General features: G+C 37.0%; 1 protein-coding gene across 1 annotated transcript; it reads left to right on the forward strand.

The window, feature by feature from the left end:
- Positions 1 to 1361: 1361 nt before the first annotated feature.
- On the forward strand, positions 1362 to 21757 carry GTF2A2 (general transcription factor IIA subunit 2). The gene is made up of 5 exons (XM_032864818.1): positions 1362 to 1505; positions 13563 to 13683; positions 14450 to 14554; positions 19170 to 19296; positions 21466 to 21757. Exons 2-5 carry the CDS (start codon positions 13612 to 13614, stop codon positions 21489 to 21491), a joined length of 330 nt encoding a protein of 109 aa, XP_032720709.1. The 5' UTR covers positions 1362 to 1505; positions 13563 to 13611; the 3' UTR covers positions 21492 to 21757.
- Positions 21758 to 22498: the final 741 nt, after the last annotated feature.

Genomic DNA, 22498 nt, shown 5'->3' on the forward strand with positions numbered 1-22498 from the left:
AATGTTGGAGGTGTGTTCAGGGCCACTGACTTGCACAGTCCATAGGACACTATTCACATAGAACACAATTCAGAGTGAATTAGACGTCTACACACTTGGATACAGATTTCAAAAATTCAGGTATCTTTTTTAATATAAGTTCACATGCTGCCATTTAGACAGAGTGTGCTGTGATCATTTCACTACTATTCAGTTGATGTTGCCTAGCCTGGTGCTGTCATTTTACAGTGTGAGAAATTCAGTTCTGATGACTGTGCAAGATGTTGATGTGATTCCTGTAAGAAATAATAGGGTTGGTCGTGATTTACTAAGGAGATGTAATATTTTATTTTCCTTTGACTTGTTAGGAATATGGTAACTTGTGTCCTGATTTGTTGCACATCATATTTTTGCAACATTAATGAATTTAAATAAATTAATTGGAAAGTTTGTTTTTGACTCATTTTTATCACTTTTTTTTTTTTTTTTTTTTTTTTGGGGTCTTTTGTTTGTCTTTTAAATGTTTACACTGAATTATAAGCCTTTCAAATAGTTTAAGACTTTTTGTTTCTGTAGTCTGGGTGCTACTTCCTGTTCTTCAAGGGCATGAAGTATTCATCCTGTTTTAATTTTAAACGTTACCTTAATTATCACACTTTGTATTTTATAATTTAGAATCATTTTAGTAGTGGGTAATCCAACAATAAAAGTTCAATAAGAGGCTGAAAACATGCCATAAATGAGACTCCGTTCTGCTTATAGGCCTGCTCAGAGAGTGAGTCTATTTGGTAACACTTACGTATTTACTCCTTAATCACAGTTCAGCTACTTAATGGCAAACAGCTGTACACATATTGCTGCCTTTAATCCACATTTAGGATACCATTTGGATTTTTTAAAACCCAATATATATTGAAATGTTTGTCTTCCATTAGGTACAAATTTTAAATACAAATTCTCCCACATTAAAATTCTTCAGGAATCACAAGCGCTTGCTGGGCTAAGTGAATTGCAGCCCTGTTTTGAGTGGTAAGTCCTGCTCTAATCTTCACAATTTGTCTTCAATTTAGTATTGCAGCGTCTTCAACAGTATTACCTAGAACATACTTAAGGCATAAAGTGTGACTGCCCTAACATTCCTAATTGTGTATCTAACAGTGGATAAGATTAATCTCTCAAAGTTAGAATTCCCTTATGCATGATTTAGCAAACCTGGTGAATTACTCGGAAAGGAAGCAAGCTCACCTGTCTGGGGCTTGAAAGCCGCCGGCCCCACGCCCCTCCTCCCTCCACACCCCGCCCTCCCCAGGCAAGTCTGGAGTGGCGCGTCTGAGCGGGGCTGGGCGGGGCCTCCCGGCCCACTCTCCTGTTGTCACTTCCAGGTTCGGCGAGCACTTCCGGGTCGTTGGCACAGCTCTGCGGCTCCCGCGGCGGCCGAAGAGGTGGTCGGGAAGTGGGTGCTTCCTGCTGGACTGCTGGCTGCTCCGCTTCAGCCAGCTCCGCGGCGGGAAGCGCCTTCCCCACAGGTACTTGGTGAGCCGGGCCCGCGCTCCTTGCGGTCCCGAGAGGTGGGGCTGCGGTTGGTTGGGTCTTGGAGGGCTTCGCGGAGGGCAGGGGCCCAAGGTGGGCCCGTTACCGACTTCGCTGCCGGGTGGCCCCCGAGGCCGGTACCCGAGAATGAAAAGGGCGGGAGGCGGCGGGAGGCGGTGGCAGGCGGTGGCAGGCGGTGGCGTCCTCTGCCGGGAGGTTTGTGGTCGTCGGGGCGCCAGCCGAGCGGTCCTGGGGAAGGTCCTCAGCCCAAAGCGGGATTTTTAGCCAGGTGAATGTCTTTATGCATCTAGGGTTGTGTTGTGTTGTTTTTGTCAAATATCAGGAGAGCGCATTCCGTGAGTGTCTCATTCCTATGCTGCTTGGCTTATTTGAAATCTGCCTTAAACTTCAAGCCAGCTCCCTCAGGGTAATGAATTTAAACAGGACTAGGACTACAGAGTTAATTCCGAACGTGGAGCCCTTGTAATTTTCTCAACTGCAGAATGAAGGAGCACGAAATTGATGTGGCGGATACCAGATCTAACAGATTTGAGTATTGCATAAGAAATTTTTAAGAATCTAAGGTCATTAAAGCAAGTAACTTTAACAAATGTATAAATAACTTAGAGCTCCCTTTTTAAATTAGTATTTATTGAGGTATAATTGACACATTAGTTTCAGGTTCGTGTTTTCGTTTCCGTCTAATAAATAGGAGAAGCGGAATTGCTGGATCATTTGGTAGTTCTATTTTTAATTTTTGAGGAACCTCCATACTGTTTTCCACAGTGTTTGCAGCAGTTTGCAATCCCGCCAACAGTGCACAAGGGTCTCATTTTCTTCACCTTCTCGCCAGCGCTTATTTCCCGTCTTGTTAATAGTAGCCATTATAACAGGTGTGAGGTGATATCTCATTGTGGTTTTAATTTGCATTTTCGTGAGGATTCGTGGTTTTTGTTTTGTTTTGTTTTGTTTTGTTTTTTTAAGATTTTGTTTGTTTATGGGGCACCTGGGTGGCTCAGTGGGTTAAAGCCTCTGCCTTCGACTCAGGTCATGATCCCAGGGTCCTGGGATTGAGCCCCGCATCGCATCGGGCTCTCTGCTCGGCAGGGAGCCTGCTTCCCTTCCTCTCTCTCTGCCTGCCTTTCTGCCTACTTGTGATCTCTGTCTATCAGATAAATAAATAAAATCTTTAAAAAAAATTAAATAAAAAAGATTTTGTTTATTTGACAGAGATCACAAGTAGGCAGAGAGGCAGGCAGCTAGAAGGAGGGAAGCAGGCTCCCCGCTGAGCGGAGAGCCCAATGTGGGGCTCGACCCCAGGACCCTGAGATCATGACCCGAGCCGAAGACAGAGGCTCTATCCACGGAGCCACCCAGGCACCCCGAGGATTCGTGGTCTTAAACATCTTTTCATATGTCTGTTGTTGACCTGTATGTGTTCTTTGGGAAAATGTCTGTTTGGATCTTTTCTGCCCGTTTTTTAATCGGTGAGTTTGCTGTTGAGTTGTATGAATTCTTTATATATTTTGGATATTAGCTTCTTATTACATACATGATTTGCAGATAGTTTCTCCCATTCAGTATGTTGCCTTTTTTTTTAATGTACTATTATGTTTATTTATTATTACTTTGAACCTCTTTATTTGGCTGTATGACTTGTGTTCAAAATTCCAGTTTCACTTGTCCTCTCTCTTTAATATTTAACTCTTATATTGTGTATGTAGCATATATATAAAAGTCAGTATTTTGAATGATTCAAACCTTCTATGTCTGTTTTACATCAGCTCCCTCTACTATATTGTGTCCCCAGCCTTACAACTACCAATCTGTTCTCTGATTCTACATGCTTTTTTTTTTCCCCTTTCTGGTTTTCGATTCCACATGTATCCAGTATCATACCTATTTGCCTTTCTCTGTCTCACTTAACTTCATTTAATGATAATGCCCATTACATCTATAAATGGCACGATTTCATTCTTTTTATGGCGGAATAATATTCCATTGTGATATATTCCCCACGATTTCTTTACCCATTGATGGACACTTAGGTTGCTCCTGTAGCTTGGCTATTATAATGTTGCAGTGAACATATATATTTCTTTTCGAGTTAGTGTTTTCATTTTGGGGGGCTAAATACTCAGTAGCGGAATTGCTGTATCACATGGTGGTCATGTTTTTAATTTTCTGAAGAACATCCACACTGTTTTCCATAGTGGCTTTACCAATTTACATTCCCACCAGTAGTGCACAGGGGTTCCCTTTTCTCCATATCTTCACCAACGCTTGTTATTTCTTGTCTTTTTGATAATAGCCATTCTGACAGATGTGAGGTCATACCTCATTATGGTTTTGATTTGCATTTCCCTGATGATTAGTGATGTGGAGCATCTTTTCATGTGTCTGTTGGCCATCTGTATGTCTTCTTTGGAAAAATGTCTTTTAATATCTTCTGCCAATTTTTAAATTGAGTTGCTTGTTCTTTTGCTCTTGAGTTGTATGAATTATATATTTGGGATATTAATTTCTTATATGAATTGCAAATTTTTTTTCATTCAGTAGGTTGCCTTTTTGTTTTGTTGGTTTCCTTTGCTGTGCAGAAGCTTTTTAGCATGAGGTAGTCCTACGTTTGTTATTTTTGCTTTTTTTAAATTTGCTTCTGGTGTCAAATTTTAAAAATCATAGCACCAGTGTCAGGGAACTTACTGTAACTGTGTTTTCTCCTAGGAGTTTTATAGTTTCAGGTTTTACATTCAAGTCTTTAATCCGTTTTGAATTGATTATTGTGTATAGTGTATAAGTTAGTGGTCTGGTTTCATTCTTCTGCATGTGTTTGTGTAGTTATCTCAAGACCATTTATTGAAGATACTGTTCTTTCACCCAATAGATGGTCTTGACTTCTTCATTCATTGAGCATCTATGCATGGGTTCATTATGGGGTATTAGGTTCCGTTGATGTGTGTGTCTGTTTTGTGCAAGTACTATACTGTTTTGATTATTATAGCTTTCTGATATTGTGGGATCAGGGAGAATGATTCCTCCAGCTTTGTTCTTTCTCAAGATCACTTTGGCTATTGAGGGTTTGGTGGTTCCATACAAATTTTAGGATTGTTCTGTCTCTTTGAAAAATACCGTTGGGATTTTGATAGGGATTGCATTGAATCTGTAAATTGCTTTGGGTAATAAGAATATATTATTAATATTAATTCTTCTAACCCATGAGCATGGAATGTCTTTCCATTTATTTTGTCATCTTCAGTTTCTCTTCTAAATGTTTTGTAGTTTTCAACATACAGATATTTTCTCTCCTGGTTAGATTTATTTCTAGGTATTTTGTTCCTTTTGATGCAGTGGCAAATGTGATTGTTTTATTTCTCTGGTAGTTTTGTTATTTTACCTTTTCCTTTCCAGTTTGGATGGCTTTTATTCCAATTTCTTGCCTAATTGCTCTGGAAGGACTTCCAGTACTTTGTCAAATGTAATAATTGGGCAGGAATCTTGTCTCATGATCTCAGAGGCAAGGCTTTTAGCTTATCGCTATTGACTGTGGTGTTAGCTATGGGCTTGTCCTGTGTGGCCTTTATTATGTTGAAGTATGTTCCCTCTAAATCCACTGCATTGAGAGTTGCCATAAATGGATGTTGAATTTTGTCAGATGCTTTTTCTGCATGTATCGAGATAGTCGTAGGATTTTTATCCTTTATTTTGTTAATATGGTTTATCACATTGGCAGATTTGATGCCGTTGAACCATTTCTCTACCCTCAAATAAATCCCCCTTGATCATGGTGTATGATCCTTTTAATGTATTGTTGAATTCAGTTTGCTAATATTGAGGATTTTTGCATGTATATTCATCAAGGATGTTGGCCTGCAATTTTTTTTTCTTGTGGCATCCTTGTCTGGTTTTGGTTTCAGGGTAATACTGCACTCTTCAAATGCGTTTGGAAGAGTTTTCCTTTTCTATTCTTTTTTAATGATTTATGTATTTATTTGAGAGCGGGAGAGAGCATGTGACTAAGCGCCCAAGTTGGGGGAGGTGCAGAGGGAAAGAGTCTTCATTCAAGTAGACTCTCCACTGAGTGGGGAGCCCAATGTAGGGCTCAATCCCATGACCCTCCTCTTCTATTTTTTGAAAGAGTTTGAGAAGGACTGGTGCTAATTCTTCTTTGAATGTTAGGTAGAATTTATCAGTTAAGCCATCTGAACCCGGACTTGGATTTGTTGAAAGTTTTTGTTTACTGGTTAATTTGTTTACTGGTAATTGGTATATTCAGATTCTCTATTTCATCATTGTTCAGTTCTGTGCTTTAAGGAATTAATTTCTTGTAGGTTGTCCAGTTTATTAGCATATAATTGTTCATTGCAGTCTTTTAAGATCTATTTCTGTGATGTCAGTTGTAACATGTTTTTCATTTCTGATTTTATTTATTTGACTTTTTTCCAGGTGAATTTTACTAGAGCCTTGTCAGTTTTATCTTTTCAAAGAGCCAGCTCTTTTTATCATTTGGAATTGCTAGTTCTTTTAAATCTCTATTTCACCTCTTTTTTTTCTTCCTTCTGCTTATTTTGGGCTTCATTTATTTTGTGTGTGTTTTTAGTTCCTTGAGGTGTAAAATTAGATTGTTCGTGAGACTTTTCTTATTTCTCAAAGTAGACATTTATCAATATGAATTTCCTTCTTACAGCTGCTTTTGATGTAGCCAACAAGTTTTTCTTATGTCTCAAGGCATTTTTTATTTCTCTTTGATTTCTCCTTTGACCCATTGGTTATTTAGTAACATGTTGCGTAATCTTCACACATTGTGAATTTTCTAGGTTTCTTTGTGTAATTTCTAGTTTTGTGCCATTGTGGTCATATGAGATGTTTGATATGATTTCAGTCCACCTAAATTCATTGGCTAGTTTTGTGGCCTAACCTTTGATCTATCCTGGAGAGTGTTGTGTGTGCACTTGAGAAGAATGTGTATTCTATTGCTTTTGGATAGAAGGTTCTGTGTATATACATGTTAATTCATCTGGTCTGACATGTTTTAAGACTGATGTCTCCTTACTAATTCTCTGTCTGGATGATCTAAACACTGATGTAAATGGAATATTGAAATCTACTATTATTGTATTGCTATTTATCCCTTTAGGTCAGTTAATACTTTTTTTTATATGTGTAAGTGTTCCTATGCTGAGTGCACCAGTATTTCCAAATATTCTCTTCTGTGTTGGATGGACCCCTTCATCATTATGTGACATACATCTTGTCTTATTACAGTCTTTATGTTTAAGTCTGTTTTTTTTTCTGATATAAGTATAGTTGCATTAGTTTTCTTTTGGTTTCCATTTGCATGGAATATCTTTTTCCATCTCTTCACTTTCCATCTGTATATGTTCTTATATGTAAAGTGAATCTCTTGTAGGCAGCATATAGATGAGCCTTGGTTTTTTTTAATCCATTCAGCCATTCTCTGTCTTTTGATTGAAGAATGTAGTGCATTTACAGCTAAAATACTATTTATTGGTATGTACTTATAGCCATTTGTTAATCGTTTGCTGGCTGTTTTTGTACTTCTTTTCTTCCTTCTTGTTCTCTTCCTTTGTGGTTTGATGACTTTAGTGGTATCCTTTATGTTTTGTGTTTTTACTATAGGTTTCTGCTCTGTGATCACCATAGGCTTACATATAACAACTTATATGTCTATAATAGTCCATTCTTTTTAAGTGTAAGTAACATACAGTGTTAGTTTCAGGCATACAGCATATCAGTTTGACGGTTTTATACATTACTCAGTCACCACGATAAATGTAGTCACTGTCACCATACCGATGTTATTACAGTATTGTTGACTATATTCTCTATGCTGTACTTTTCTTCTCTGACTTATTTTATAACTGGGAGTTTATACCATTTACTCCCCTTTATCTATTTTGCCCATTCCTGCCACTGGCCTCCCTTCTGGCAACCACTAGTTCTCTGTATTAAAGAGTTTGTTTTGTTTTGTTTTGTTTTTTTTAGAATGCTCCTGTAGGTGAAATCATACGGTATTTGTCTTTCTCTGTCTGATTTATTTCACTTCCCATAATACCCTCTGGGTTCATCAGTGTTGTCACAAATGACAAGATATTCTTTTTTACAGCTGAGTAATATTTGTTTATATAGATCACAGTTCTGTAGGGAGTTTTGAGTATGATTGACACACACAATGTTACATTAGTTTCAGGTGTACAGCTAGTGATTAGGCAAGTTGATACACCTTATGTTCACAAGGGTAGCTACCATCTATCCTGTTACATTGCTTTTCAGTATCATTGACTATATTCCTTATGCTGTACCTTTTATTCTCATGACTTACTCATTCCATAACTAGAAGCCTGTATCTCCCTCTCCCCTTCACCCATTTTATTCAACTCCTCACCCCTCTTCCCTCTGCCAACCATCAGTCTCTGCTTACCCATCTGAGTTTGCTTTTTGTTTATCCATTTGTTAGGTTGTGTGTGGTGGGTGTTTTTTAAAATCTTTTGTTTCCACTTGTGAGTAGAATCATATGGTATTTATCTTTCTCAGTCTGACTTATTTCTCTTATTATAAGACACTCTACCTCCATCCATGTTGTCTTAAATGGCATGATGCCATCCTTTTTTATGGCTGAGTACTAGTCCATTGTGTGTATATATACCACATTTTCCTTATCTGTTTTGCTCCAGATGGACACCTGGGTTGCTTCCATATCTTGGCTATTGTAAATAATGCAGCAACAAACATAGGGGTGCATATATTTTTTCAAATCAGTGTTTTCAATTTTGGGGGTTAATACCTACTACTGAAATTACTGGATTATATGGTATTTTTTTTTCCTTTTTTTTGAGACCCCTCCATATTGTTTTCCACAGTGGCTGCCCCAGTTTACATTCCTGCCAACAGTGCAAGAGGGTTCCCTTTTCTCCACATCCTCTCCAACACTTGACATTTCTTGTGTTTTTGATACTAGCCATTCTCATAGATGTGAGGTGAGATCTCATGGTTTTGATTTGCCTTTCCCTGATGATTAGTGATGTTGAGTATCTTTTCATGTGTCTATTGGCCACCTTCTTGTATGTCTTCTTTGGAAAGAGGTCTATTCAGGTCTGCCTAATTTTTAACCAGATTACTTGATGATTTGGTGTTGAGTTATAGAAGTTCTTCATATATTTTGGATATTAACCCGTTATCAGATATATCCTTTGCAGAAATCCTCTCCCCCTCACAAGGTTGCCTTTGGTTTTATTGATGGTTTCCTCTGTTGTGTAAAAGCTCTTTATTTTGGTGTAGTCCAGTAGTTTAGTTTTTGCTTTTATTCCCTATGCCTGAGGAGACCTATCCATAAATAAGCTGGTAAGGGTAATATCCAAGAGATTACTGCCTATGTTTTTCTTCCAGGAGTTTTATGAATTTCAGGCCTCCCATTTAGGTCTTTAATCCATTTTCTGTTTATTTTGTGTGTGGCGTAAGAAAATGGTCCAGCACCATTTATTGAAGATTTACTTTATTGCCCATTGTATATTCTTGCCTCTTTTGTGATAAGTTAATGGACTGTAAAAATATGGGTTTATTTTTGGGCTCTATATTCTGTTCCATTCATTTGTCTGTTTTTATGCCAATACCATAATGTTTTAATTACTTTAACTTTGTAGTGTAGATTGAAATCAGGAAGCATGTTGTCTCCAGCTTTGTTCTTTGTCGGAGTTGCTTTGGCTATGTGGGTTTGTGTTGTTCCATATACATTTTAGGATTGTTTGTTGTAGTTCTGTGGAAAATGAGAGTGGAATTTTGATATGGATTGCATTGAACACGTAGATTGCTTTGGGTAATATGGGCATTTTAACAGTATTCTTCCAACTCATGAGCATGGAATATCTTTCCATTTATTTTTGTTGTCTTCAATTTCTTTCTTCAGTATTTAATAGTTTTTGTGTACAGGGCTTTCACCTTGCTTAAATTTATTTTTAGGTATTTTATTCATTTTGATACAATTGTAAATGGGATTGTTTTAATTTCTGATAGTTCATTGCTAATTTACAGCTATTGTCTAAATAACTCTTAGACTGTTGCCAAAAGAGTATGACACAAGATTTGGTACTCCTACTTTGTCAGGTGTATATCTCCATTGGGACCTCTCCTTGTGTTTTTTAACTCCACCCCACCCACCCACATACTCAGTTTTTTGCCCTCATTAATTTACTGAACAGATATTTATTTGGCTTCCGTTATGAGTCCGTTACAGGTACTTGCTTTACTTAAGTGAACAAAACAGACAAAAGTCCCTGTTGGAGGGTGTAGAAAGTAATTACATAATGTGTTAGGTGATGGTGCCATCAAAAAAGGAAAAGGGGGATTGGGAAGTTCCAGAGTGGAGGTGGAAGTTGGTATTTTAAGTACGGCCATCAGTGTAAGCCTCATTAAGTACATATTATACTTGAAGGAATTAAAAGAACCAAGTGGATACCTGGAGGAAGAGTATCCAGGTAGAAAGAGCCGCCTTTACAAAGGCTTACATAGGGAGGTACATGTCTGTCATGTTCTAAGAATAACATGGAAGACAGTGTGTCTATAGAAGGGTGAGAGCAAGGGAGAGATCCTAGGTAGCCAGATTTTTTTTTTTTTAAGATTTTTATTTATTTGACAGATAGTAGGTAGAGAGGCAGGCAGAGAGAGCGGAGGAGACAGGCTCCCTGCTGAGCAGAGAGCCCAATGTGAGGCTTGATCCCAGGGTCCTGGGATCATGACCTGAGCCGAAGGCAGAGGCTTTAACCACTGAGCCACCCAGGTGCCCCGGTAGCCAGATTTTATAAGGATTGAGTAAAATGGGAGCCATGGGAGGTTTGGAGCTGAAAAGAGATATGGGCTGCTAGGTTGGGATTAAAGTGTAGGGACAGCGGGGAAGCAGGGCAACCTAGTAGGAAACTGTTTCAGTAATCCAGTTGCAGATGACCATAGCACAGACCAGGGTGATAACAATGGAAATGGTGAGAAATGGATGGATCTTGAATGCATTTTGAAGATAGAGTTTACAGGATTTTCTAGGGATTGGATGTAAAGGTGAGATGAGGGGAGTAGGGGAGAATTTCAAAGGTTTTTGCATAAGCCCATAGAAGTATGGAGTTCCCTCGCCTGAAATAGGAAAGACAAAAAGTAGAGATGTTGAGTAGGCAGTTGGACCCAGGAGTTCAAGGGCAAGGTATAGGAAAAGGATAAATCTGTGAGCCTAAGAGAACAACCCAGAAAGCGTCGTGTCCCAGAAGCTAAGCCAAGATCCTTTATCAAAGAGGAGGGAGTAATTAGCTGTGTCAAATGATTAAGTCTGGAGAGGACTGAGAATTTTGGGTTAGCTTTACTAGTGCCATTGGTGACCTTCACCATCTGTTTATTTTGAATGTTGGAGGCAAAAGCCTATAAGGAGTGAGTCTATGATGAGTGAGTAGAAGAGAAAATGAGAGAAAAGGAATGAGAAGGCACTGAATACAGACAACTCTTAGGAGCACTGCTGCACAGAGAAATATAGTGTAGCTAGTGAGGAAAGGGAGTTGAGACTTTATTTATTTATTTAGGAAGATGGGAGAAGTAGCCACCTGTTTGCTGATGGCAATAATCCATAAAGATGGGAAATTTGACGATAAGGGAGAGGAGGACTAATTATATTGTTGGGACGATATTCTTGAGTGTACTAGAGAGGCTTGATGCAGAGATAGAAAGATTGTATTTGCATAACAGCATGGATAGTTTGGCTATAGTGACTGGCAGGCAGGCAGAGTATGTGGTTACAGATACTGGTAGATGGTTTGATGCCATTTTGAGAGTCTGGAAGTTTTCATTGCTTCATTTTCTTCAATAAAGTAGAAAACTTTGTATTATACTTAGACAAATTTATAATATTTAATAATAGCATTTAGACATAGCACCAAGTGACTTACTAACAAATACTTATTGAATACATACTCTCTACTAGGCATTGTTCTAGATGGTAAATATATAACTGAACAAAGTCCCCATCCTTATGGAACATCTCTTTCAGTGGATGGAAACAATAAGCATATATATGTCAGCTTCAGTGAATGGTATGAATGAAAATAAAGTAGTATAAGGGGTAAGAGAGGTAGTTCCTTTTTATAGTTGGCCACAGAAGTTTTTTCTGATGAAGTGACATTTGAGCAGAGGTCTGAATTAAATCAGGGAGTGAGCCATGAAGGGATCTGGTGAGAACATTTGAACCAAAAAGGACAGACAGTGCAAAGACCCTTGTGCAAGACTGTTGCCATATTGAAAACCAGCAAGGGACCAGTATGATTGCAGCAGAGGGAATGAAGGAATAAGTGGCAGAAGGTTAGTTCATTGAGGTGATGGAGGACCACAATCATGTTTTTTACTCTGAAACAGGATGCTGCTATTGGAGGTTTTGAATAAAGGGGGATTGGGGTAATTTGTTTTGATTTATGTTGCAAAAGGCTCAGTGTGGCAGCTCTAGGGGCAGGGGTTTTACTGGCCATGGTAGAAACCCGGAGACCTCTTACGGGGCTATCATAGTAATCTTGCTGGTAGATGATGGGGACTTGATGGTGTAGTACTGGAGATGGTAAAAGTTGTCAGCTTCTGGCTATACTTAGAAGAGCTGAAAAGATTGACAGATTAGATGGAGAGTGAGAGAGAAGGTAATGTCGAATGTAAAATTGCCGGGGCGACTAGATTTACTGTTTACTAAGGTGGGCGAGGTGAGGGTAGAAAGGGTTTGGAGGGACAGTACCAGGAATTCCGTTTTTTATACATTTCATTTGAGCTACCTAATTGGTATTTCCATTCATTGGCAAGGAGGCAGCTTTATATAGGGCAACAAGGGGAGGACTGGAGATAGACATTTGGGAGTCATCAGCAGATAGCCTAATACTAAGGGAGTTAAAGCATCTAGAGAAGACCTAAGAAGCCTTAGGGCACTCAAGTAGAAGTAACATACCTGCAGAGGGATGGGCCAAAGAAAACAAATACAGTAGTATCCAGTGAGTTAGGAGGAGAGAATGAAGTGTGGGGCCCCAAAAGCCAAAGAAAAGGTTTCAAGAAAGCAGAAATGATCTCATATCAAGTGTTCACAGGTATATAATGTGAAGACTGATAACCAGTCATTATTTTTGCTGAGTTTTGCCTGATAACTCCCTGTATATGTCTCCTGTCCATCTCTAAGCTGAAAGTGCCACGAGGTCAGGGATCTTGTGTATGACTTGTAGCTCAGTATTTGTTGAATCTCTACTACTGGCCCCCTATTCAAGCCCTCATCTTCCAGTACATTCACCCTGGCATCCCTCCTGTTGGAACAGATACATTCATGCCATCTTCTTCATACTTAGACCTTAATACTGTGGGACAACTTACAGTTCTCTCTACAAACTGTACCATTTTCATACCTTTCAGCCTACGATGATCTGCTTTTGCTTGGCTAAACTCTAGCTTAAATAATCAGAAAGCTTTTGTTAACAAGTTCACTCAGTCCAATATACTGTGTACATCTATCATAGTGCTTATTCTCTACTGAGTTAATTGCTGTTTTGTATATCTGTTACCCTCTGTAGAGTATAAGGTTTTTAGAGTCCAGGAGCATATTCTATCCATCTTCCTCCTGCCTAGCACAGTGCTGTCTTCTTGGTAGGCACTCTATAAATACCAAATGTTAATTAAGGAATAAAGAAAATGAAGTGGAGGGCATTCACATGTGAGCCAAACATTGTCTGGATCACTGACTGACAGTAAGGAGAAAGAATAATAGTACACAGTAAATTGATTCTAGATTAGGTCAAAAGGCAGACTTTTAATAGAAATGGTAAAGATGTACCTTTTAATAAGTATATGTATGCTTTGTATAAAGAAGTACAAATGCCCATGTCAAAGTAACAAAAAAAAGAAAAATCATTTTTAATGTTCTTTGTGTTAATTATGTAGCAGTTTGCAATTATTACGAGTTATAATAGCATATATTAGGATGTATGAAGTAGACTATATTACATTCATGGTTTATAATGTTTAATACTTTCATATTAAATTTTTAGGACATCAATGCAAGCCTGAATAGGAAAAACAATTTCTTCCTCCTAAGCCATGGCATATCAATTATACAGAAATACAACTTTGGGAAACAGTCTCCAGGAGAGCCTTGATGAGCTTATACAGGTGGGAGACTAAAAACCAACTTTTACTTAGATGAGTCTATAATAAGTTTTGTTAGATCCCTTCTCTCAGGCAAAGTGATGAGGTTAAGTATCTTAGAATCTTTGACCCAGCAAGTCAGTATTTATCCCATCCTGACTACAGGGCATAAAATATAATGAAGATCAAATGACATGGTTTAACATGCCCAAATTTTCAAGGATTTTTGTTAAACATAAAAATTGAGATTATTGGTTTTCTCTTACTTATAAAGCATAGTCTCTGTAGCTTTAAGATAATTTTAGATCATTTGATAGTCTTTGAGATTTAAATTTGAATCTATATTTCAGTTTTAGGAGAAGTAACCTTTTAAAATAAACTCATCTAAGAACATAAGTATTTCCATTTGTTTTCATACATTTTATGAGCTTTGATGAGATTAGGTTTTTAAAAAAATAGATTACTGGGCCTGCCTTTTTTTTTTTTTAAAGAAACTGCATTCCTTCAGTCGATCAAATGCCTCTTTCCAGACACTGTAAAAGAGTGATAGAGTCTTGTCCCGGGAGTGCAACATCACTGCATGTTTTCTTCTCCAAATTATGTTTGTGTTAAGATAGTGCAAGAAAATATGGTCAGGCTTTTACTCCTTAATTGTCAGTATGTTAAAGAATAAGGGAGTCTAATTTAAGAGGCTCTGGTTAACCTCAGTTAAATTTTAGATGATAATTCATACATATTTTGTCTTTAATGTCCTTCCCTAAAAGGATTTATGACCTTTACTTTTTCTCAGTCTCAACAGATCACCCCCCAACTTGCCCTTCAAGTTCTACTTCAGTTTGATAAAGCTATAAATTCAGCATTGGCACAGAGGGTCAGGAACAGAGTCAATTTCAGGGTAAGGATATTTTACTAAATCTAAAAGCTTGCACCGGTGGTTGATAACAACAGTGCTTTTAAGAACCCCTTCATATTTATGAATCATAAAAGGAAGCGATGGTTTAATTATACTTTACTTTTAAATGACCTCCATATTAAGTTTATCCACTTAATGTGAGACAGTTGTTTTTAGATTTTTATTCCATTGTTTCACAAATAAGCTTATGTATGTTTGGCTGCCTTCCCTGAAGAGTTACTGAGATTTCAAGCACCTGAACCATTACCTGCAGGATTGAAGGTAAGTGACAAAGTACTCCCTAAAGCTCCCTTCAGTTTTTCAAACTCTGGTCTTCACCCATTCCATGGAAGTGCGTTCATGTTGCCTCCCACCGACTCTTATGAAAACCTGAACTGGTAGTAGATCATGGTCTCTTCTGATAGCTTGATCTCATTTGAACAGTAATCCCAAACTGAACAAAATTGTCTTTCTCAACTTGATGGTAAAGTCAAACTAAAAGCCCACTGAAAGTATCATGGTTAAAGAAGTAGTTTTACCACATTGATACTGATATTGGTGGAGTCAGATATATAACAGTGTACAATGATATTTAGTTATATATAATATTTATGCTTATGTTATTTTAAGGGATACCATAGAGTAGAAATTAAAAGGTTACACTATAGGAAAAGAACATAGAGGTTAATTTGCTTTTAAGAGAACCATAGCGTTTGGGGGTTTTCTTAAAGTTTTGAACTAAAAATTTATTCAGCAAACACTTCAGTGCCTGTTACATACCAGGCGTTGTTGTGGATATTGGGTTGGCAGAGAACAAATTTAGTGAAGGGATAAAGCATGCATGTTATAAAATGTTTCACATGCTTAAAAGTTATCTGGAGTAAAATGTATCTTTATAAAATTTTATCAATAGGTTCTTGAATTTTTAACATTTTGGCAAAAGTAGGTTGCTGTGTTATACAACCGTGTGTACAGATCTGCCAAGATGCTTTAATTTGAAATCAATCCATGTTGATACCTGATAGTTTTCTAGTTGTATTATCATCCCTCTCCGGTTCCTTTCAGCATAATTAGACATTTGCATTTCTCTGGCATAATGTTTGGTAAGTTTGTGTATTTTCAAAAAATTAGGTTTGAGCAGATCTGACTTTACCATTCTTGTTTTTTCTTTTCCTACTGTTCTAAGCTCAGGCTTTCATTATCTACCTCTCCCATTATAGCAGACTTGATCAATTTTATGTCCAGAAAGTTTGCAAATAACCTGTTTTGCTTGGTGGGATATGTGAGAAAGGCAGAAGAGATCACACATTGGTTATTTCTAATTTTCAAAGGCATTTGGCTAGATCACATTGAAATTCATATTGTTGTAGTGAATTTTACTGACCCGAGGGCTCATTGAAACAATACTCTTAGATAACGTGGTAAATTTTTTTTTTGTTTTAAATCCTCAAAGGAATTTCATATAACTGAGATCATTTAGTAGAATGTTACAGGGCGGAAAAATCTCCTTGAGTATGAGAATTAAGATTTTAATAATTTCTAATTTTTAGGGAGAACATTTCTTTTAAAGAGTCAACGTATGCTTTTGCTAGAATGTATGCTGGCAGGTGAGAGTTATGATTAATGTTAAAATACTAAACTTCTGATAGTAAACATTAAAAGATTTAATGGTCAAGAAAAGTCACCCTCTAAATTCCCTGTCTGTTCCATTTTCTACAATAAACAAGATACTTTAACTGTAAGAATGTTGCCCAGTTGTAGATTAATGTTTGAAAAAGAAACAAGTATTTATTAAAGGTGCATTCAAGATACTGTTTGCCAGATCAATTACTGTGGAAATCAGTTACTTGACCAAAGCCCAATATCAGAATTATTTTTTAATATTTAAAAAGTTCCTTCCAAAACATTTTTTATTTTAAAAGTGTTGATTCTTGAGTTCCTATACTTGATTATGACTTTCTTATGAAGACAGTGAATAAGATATTTAAATAACTAAACATATTGTAATAAAGATTTTATATTTATTAGGGATTCTAGCTCACTAAACAATTCTAAAGAGAGGTGTGACTCATCAGTTAATTGTCTGTGTTCAGCTCTGGTCATGATCCCAGTGTCCTGGGATTGAGCCCTGCCTGTGGCTTCCTGCTCAGCGGGGAGCCTGCTTGTCCCTCTTTCTCTGCCTCAACCTTCACGTATTCTAGTGCATTCACTCTCACACACACACAAAAAAAATGCTTTTGTTGGTTCAAAAGCATTTAATATAGCAATAAAATAAGTGAAACATTTATATAACAATTTCAATATATATTTGAAAGTGAATTGTCACACACTAGGCATAAGTCCCGATGACATGGCCTTGTTCAGATAATTGGCATAGCAGTCCCTAATTAGATGTGACAGTAACATTACACACAAGTTCAGGGATGCTAGAAATGAACATTAAAATTGGCATTTGGCTGTGTGGCCTTCTAAAGACTCAGACCATAGCTAAGGAGATCTTTTTTTTTTTTTTTTTTAATAATTCTTTGTTAACCTAATAGTATGTCTTATGTGGTTTTCCATGCATTAATCTTACCACTCCACTGAAACTCTTCTTGCCATGCCATTGCTAAACCTCATGCATAATTTGTGATATTATTGATTAGTCCTGGCTTCCATTCTCTGACTCCTCTCTTTCTCAGACCCTTTGTAGTTTAATTATTGGTATTCCTTAGGTTTAGCTAGGGCTCCACATAGTTTCTGAATGAATGCTTCCAACCCTGTGGCTCTAAAGTCAATAGGCTTATGCGCCCAAGCTTTCTTCTACACACCAGCTGCTTATTGCACATGGTGATTTAGAGTGCACTGTTACTGGAGCCCGAATCTTGAGGGGTTACAAATTTTGTCTCCCCACCATAGCCAATTGGTTGAGGAATTTTTAAGATTTTACTTATTTATTTTAGAGAGGGTGGGAGAGGAGCAGAGGGATAGGGATAAGCAGACTCGGTGCTGAACGCAGAGCCCAACAAGGGGCTCAGTTTCATGACCCTGAGATCATAACCTGAGCAGAAATCAAGAGTCAGATGCTCAAGCAGCTGGGCCACCCATGTGCCGCTCTCCATTTCTGTTGACCTCTTTGCTGCTGTAATAAAGCCACTCTCACCTCTCTCATTCAGGCATCAGCTGCCTCAGCCTCCAGTCCACTCTGCCTCCAATCAACTCTTCCTGTTATCAGGAGAAATGCAAATCTGATGATACTACTTTGCTCAAAATCTTCATTGACCTAAGACTTTTAGGATAGAGCAAAAGCTTTCCAAGGTTCTCCAGGATCTTCTTCCCCTTGGAACTTATTGTTCCCTTTATATATGTGTTTTCCTTTCCACTGTCCCACCTCTCCCTTGACTTTTACTCATTTTTCAAAACTTAAACTTCAATTTGTGGGAGAAGCCTTCTGTGCCCCATGTGTTCCATACCCTTGGGTGCCCCTAGCTTATTACTCTTTCATGATACTGCTATACTATATATTTTCTTACTTTAATACTCTCCCCTGCTACCCGAAGCTTGTTGATGACAGGAATCATGTTTGTATGCTCAGGGCCTAGCATAGTCCAACAAATAGTAATGACTCATATTTTAAAAATTTCATTAAGTCATTCATAGCCATTATAGTTTCCCTGATCCTTCTCACTTGATAGAGCACTAGATAGACTGTAGCTTTTACTATTATGGGTACCACTGCAGAGAATGTTTTTCTGAATTGAAGGTTTGGGGCATATAAATCTCTTACCAATACTAAATTTCCTTTGTGAAGATTCCATGTGTATGCATGTCTCAAGTTTTGATTGTATTCGGTTGGTTCTGTCCTTGCACTTTCACCCCATTCTTCAAAAATTTCTTTTTAATGTTTAAGCACATATTCCTGCTCCTAAAAAAAATAAAAAATCATTTGCACAGGACAGTCATGTAGTTTCTGGGGTTAATAAAGTGATTCATCTGAGTGAAGCACAGGTTGAAAATTGAATGTTTCTGGGTAGTCCCTGCTTCTGTACAAGTTCGGAGTTAACACATAAAATAAAATGCAGTAGACCCTTGAACAACATGGGTTTGAACTGCATGGATCCACTTAGATACAGATTTTCTCAATAAATACAGTACTGTAAAGGTATTTTCTCAACTTTCTTTTCTGTAGCTTTACTGTAAAAATACAGAATATAATGCACGGAATGTTGCAAATTGCATTAATTGAGTATGTTATTGGTAAGGCTTCTGGTCAACAGTCATTAAATTTGGATGGAATCTAAAGTGGTGTGTGAATTTTCTACTGTGAGAGCGGTGAATTTTTGTCATGTTGCCACAAGAGGGCAGTAGAAGTACAAATTTAAATTTCCTTTCAACTTTTCCGTTTCAGGTAAGTTCTAAGTTGCAGACTCTTCACAGTGCTGAAAATAGTCTGCTAACTACAGTATATAACTCCTAGTAAAGTTACATAGGGTGGTTTTTTAAAATTATGGGGTGAAGATCTTAAGGTAAACATTAAATTGCCCTGCTGTTTTAAGAATTAGGTAGTTGGTAGCTGAGTTCTCAAATTGCTTTGGGGGAAAAATGACTTCATGGTATATCTAAATGTTTTGTTTTAAAGGGCTCTCTAAATACATACAGATTCTGCGATAACGTGTGGACTTTTGTATTGAATGATGTTGAATTCAGAGAGGTGACAGAACTTATTAAAGTGGATAAAGTGAAAATTGTAGCCTGTGATGGTAAAAGTAAGTGTTTACCTAATTACTATGAAAGCAAAGCTGCTTGAAATCTTGTTCTTGTGAGTCTTTAGAAAATCTTTGCCTGAAATTATGGGGGAAAATGGCTTCCATCCCAGCTAGATTCTGAATTCCTGATCTCAATTCTCAAACAGTCCTCTCAATGACTTTAGGTGTGAACATTTCATAGGACATGTAGACTGCCTCCGCAGGTTAAGGGATTTTTCCCCCCATGTCAGTTGCAAATTTGAAGTGTTTAATTTTTGAAATTTATCCTGGTTTCTGTGTTGCTGGATGCCTATACATTTTATATTTTTAAAGTAATGATTTAAAGATTTTAAAATAACTAAGAACCTTATCAGGTATAATTGTAAATAATCATTCCTGATCTATCTGTGCAGATATATTTTCTGTGGCAGATCCAGGACCTTGTTTAAGTCAAATGTTTCAAAACCTATACATCTTTCTCTTCCACGATTAGCTATTTCCTTTTTGCTGATTATATTTTAAATATATTTTTACTTTATGATCTGAACCATTTGTGTCTAGACAGCTGTTCTGAAATACAGAAGATTATAACTCTTTAAGAAGTGGAGTTTTGAAAAGCAAAAGAAACTGTAGAAATACCTTAAATTTCTCAGGTTTTGTTATGTATTTTGGGTTTCAAAAGAAATAAGCTAACCAATGAAAAACTGTAAAGAAGATAGAAAAGCATAATTTGCAACACCATCTGTAGATAACATCACTTACTTTCGAGTCTTATGTATCTGTTTTTACAGTAATATACATCCACATGTATACACATTTGCCAATACATCATTTTTCAGGGCTGCATAAAATTATACTTTTGCCCCCCTCCCTTTTTTCCCCAAAGAAGTAGTCTCTTTTGGGTATCAGAAAGTGTCCAAAACTTAGCAACATTTCAAGGACTCGCACTTTTCAGGTTAGCTAGGAGTAATCATTCTAAGAACTTTAAGCAAAGATGACTTTTTAACATAGTTATCAAATACTTTGCTTGCTATAATGATAGAAAAGATGTAATTTTATAGTTCTGGATTACAAGATGTTAACATTTCTGCATGTCAAATAATGTATACTTGTTTCATATTAAGTTTTTACCAGACTCTGGAATTTGGGTATTAATTTATAACTTCAGTATCTCTGTCAAAAGACCAGTAGTGGTCAGTAAAACTTGTACCTACGGAAATTGTTCTCTGTCTGTACTTTCCAGTAGCCACATATGGCTCTTAAGCATTTGAAATGTGTTAGGGCAACTGAGAAATTTAATGCTTTATTTTTGATTTAATTTTATCAGTTAACTAATAGCCACACATAGGCAGTGGCTACCATGTGGGACATTACAGATACTCTTGCCTAAAGATGCAAGATTAGCTGTTTTTTTTTTTTTCCAAAATTCAGTAGATGAAAAGTAGCAAATCAGCCTTACTTATTGCCATAGCTTCTGAGAAGTTTGCCCCACTTCCAGCACATGCCAGCACATGGTATTAACTGATCTTGAAGAAAAAACTGTTGAGTGTTCAGGAAGAGCTTCAGTTGTGTTCCACGTATGCTGTCAGCAGAAAAAAAAAATAATCTTAGAATGTTTTCTTTCCAAAAGTAAAATATAAAAAGTTTGGCATTTAAAAGTAGAAGTTCAAGTAACAGAAAAACTACCATTCCTTAGTGACCAGATAAATGAGTGCTACTATGAAGTAAGCCCATTTTTTTCTAAAAGTCAGCTTTCTGACATAGGAAGAGTGATAGTGGCTGGAATTTTGGTATGTGCCTCACCAGGAATTAAAATACAATTTTCTTCTGATTATGTATGTTATGGTCCTTTGTGGTTTAAAATTTGAGAACAGTAGAGGACCTGATAGGAAGAAATGGTCATGTAATAGCCCTAGGAACCAAACCAGTATAACTTATATAATGAACCAAATAATACAATTTGGTTTTTCAGTAGCATAACTATGGAGAATTAAGAATTCTCCTCTTACCTATGCCTTAAATAACTTTCAAGTTCTCAGGGCAGTTCTTTGATCAGCTTCCCTCAGGTTTACCTTCTCTACTTCCCCACCCCTCACACCACCATTAGTTCCTTTTTTTTTTTTAAAGAGATTCTCAAAGTATTTAAATTTTAAATTGCTCCTTGAATTTACTTTCTCTCCTGTTTCCTAGATACTGGCTCCAATACTACAGAATGAATAGAAAAAAAATGGCTTTTTTATGCCATCTTCTATTGTTGTTCATCACTTTTTGAAGAGAAGCATAGAAGAGACTTTTTTTTATTTATTCTAGCATTGCGGAAATGACTACACTGTGCTATACATACTACCAGAAGTCCAACAGAAAGAAGCTTATAACTATAGCCTCTTACATTACTTTTTCAGCATGAAGAAACAGAAGTTTTTTTTAACAAACATTGTTGCCTTCCTAAGAACATTCTTGAATAAACTCATTTTAAAACTCACTGTGAGTAATAAGTGGTACAGCTATTAAGCTAGCAATATGAGGATATTAGATAAGCATTTGCACCATCGCCTTACAAAGGAAATTCATTCTCTTCACTGAAGGGAAGTGAGTTTCTTCTGGATTGGGATAGGTCTTTTTTAAAAATATAAAACCGAAGTACAATTCAATTAGGAAAAGTTAGACAATCTTTATACAGCTTCCAAACCAAAACTAAAAAAAACCTAGCAACATGAAATAGTCTCTACATGACATGTAAATAATTTGTTAAGCTGGCCATATTGGTCGTATTTCATACATTTTAAAATTACCTACATCTTAACAGTTACTAGACTTCCAATAAAAAGTCCTACCAAATATATGCCATATCTTTGTGTACTTAAAAGAAGTTTCTTTGTTTGTCAGTATATATAATGAAGAATGTGGCTTTTCTAAAGTATCAGAGGGAGAATATCAGGTACCGGGTAGGTTAAGTAACTGAAATTCAGCAGCTGACGATAGATGAGTCAAGACCAACTACTTTTAATAAGGACGATAGATGAGTCAAGACCAACTACTTTTAATAAGGATCTGACACTGTTTATCTTTTAGTGAGGGTAGGCTCTCGAGGGTCCCATCCTGTGGTCACCCGCAATTAGTGTGCCAAAGCCACACTGGGATGAAAAATTACCTTTTTCTCTCTCTCTGAAAGTTAATGCTGCTGAGAGATAAGAGTTGGTGGTAATCTTCAGGAAACTAGCTT

The sequence above is a fragment of the Lontra canadensis genome, unplaced genomic scaffold (assembly GCF_010015895.1).
Source record: "Lontra canadensis isolate GAN:19392208 unplaced genomic scaffold, GSC_riverotter_1.0 scaffold28, whole genome shotgun sequence".
NCBI lineage: Eukaryota > Metazoa > Chordata > Mammalia > Carnivora > Mustelidae > Lontra > Lontra canadensis.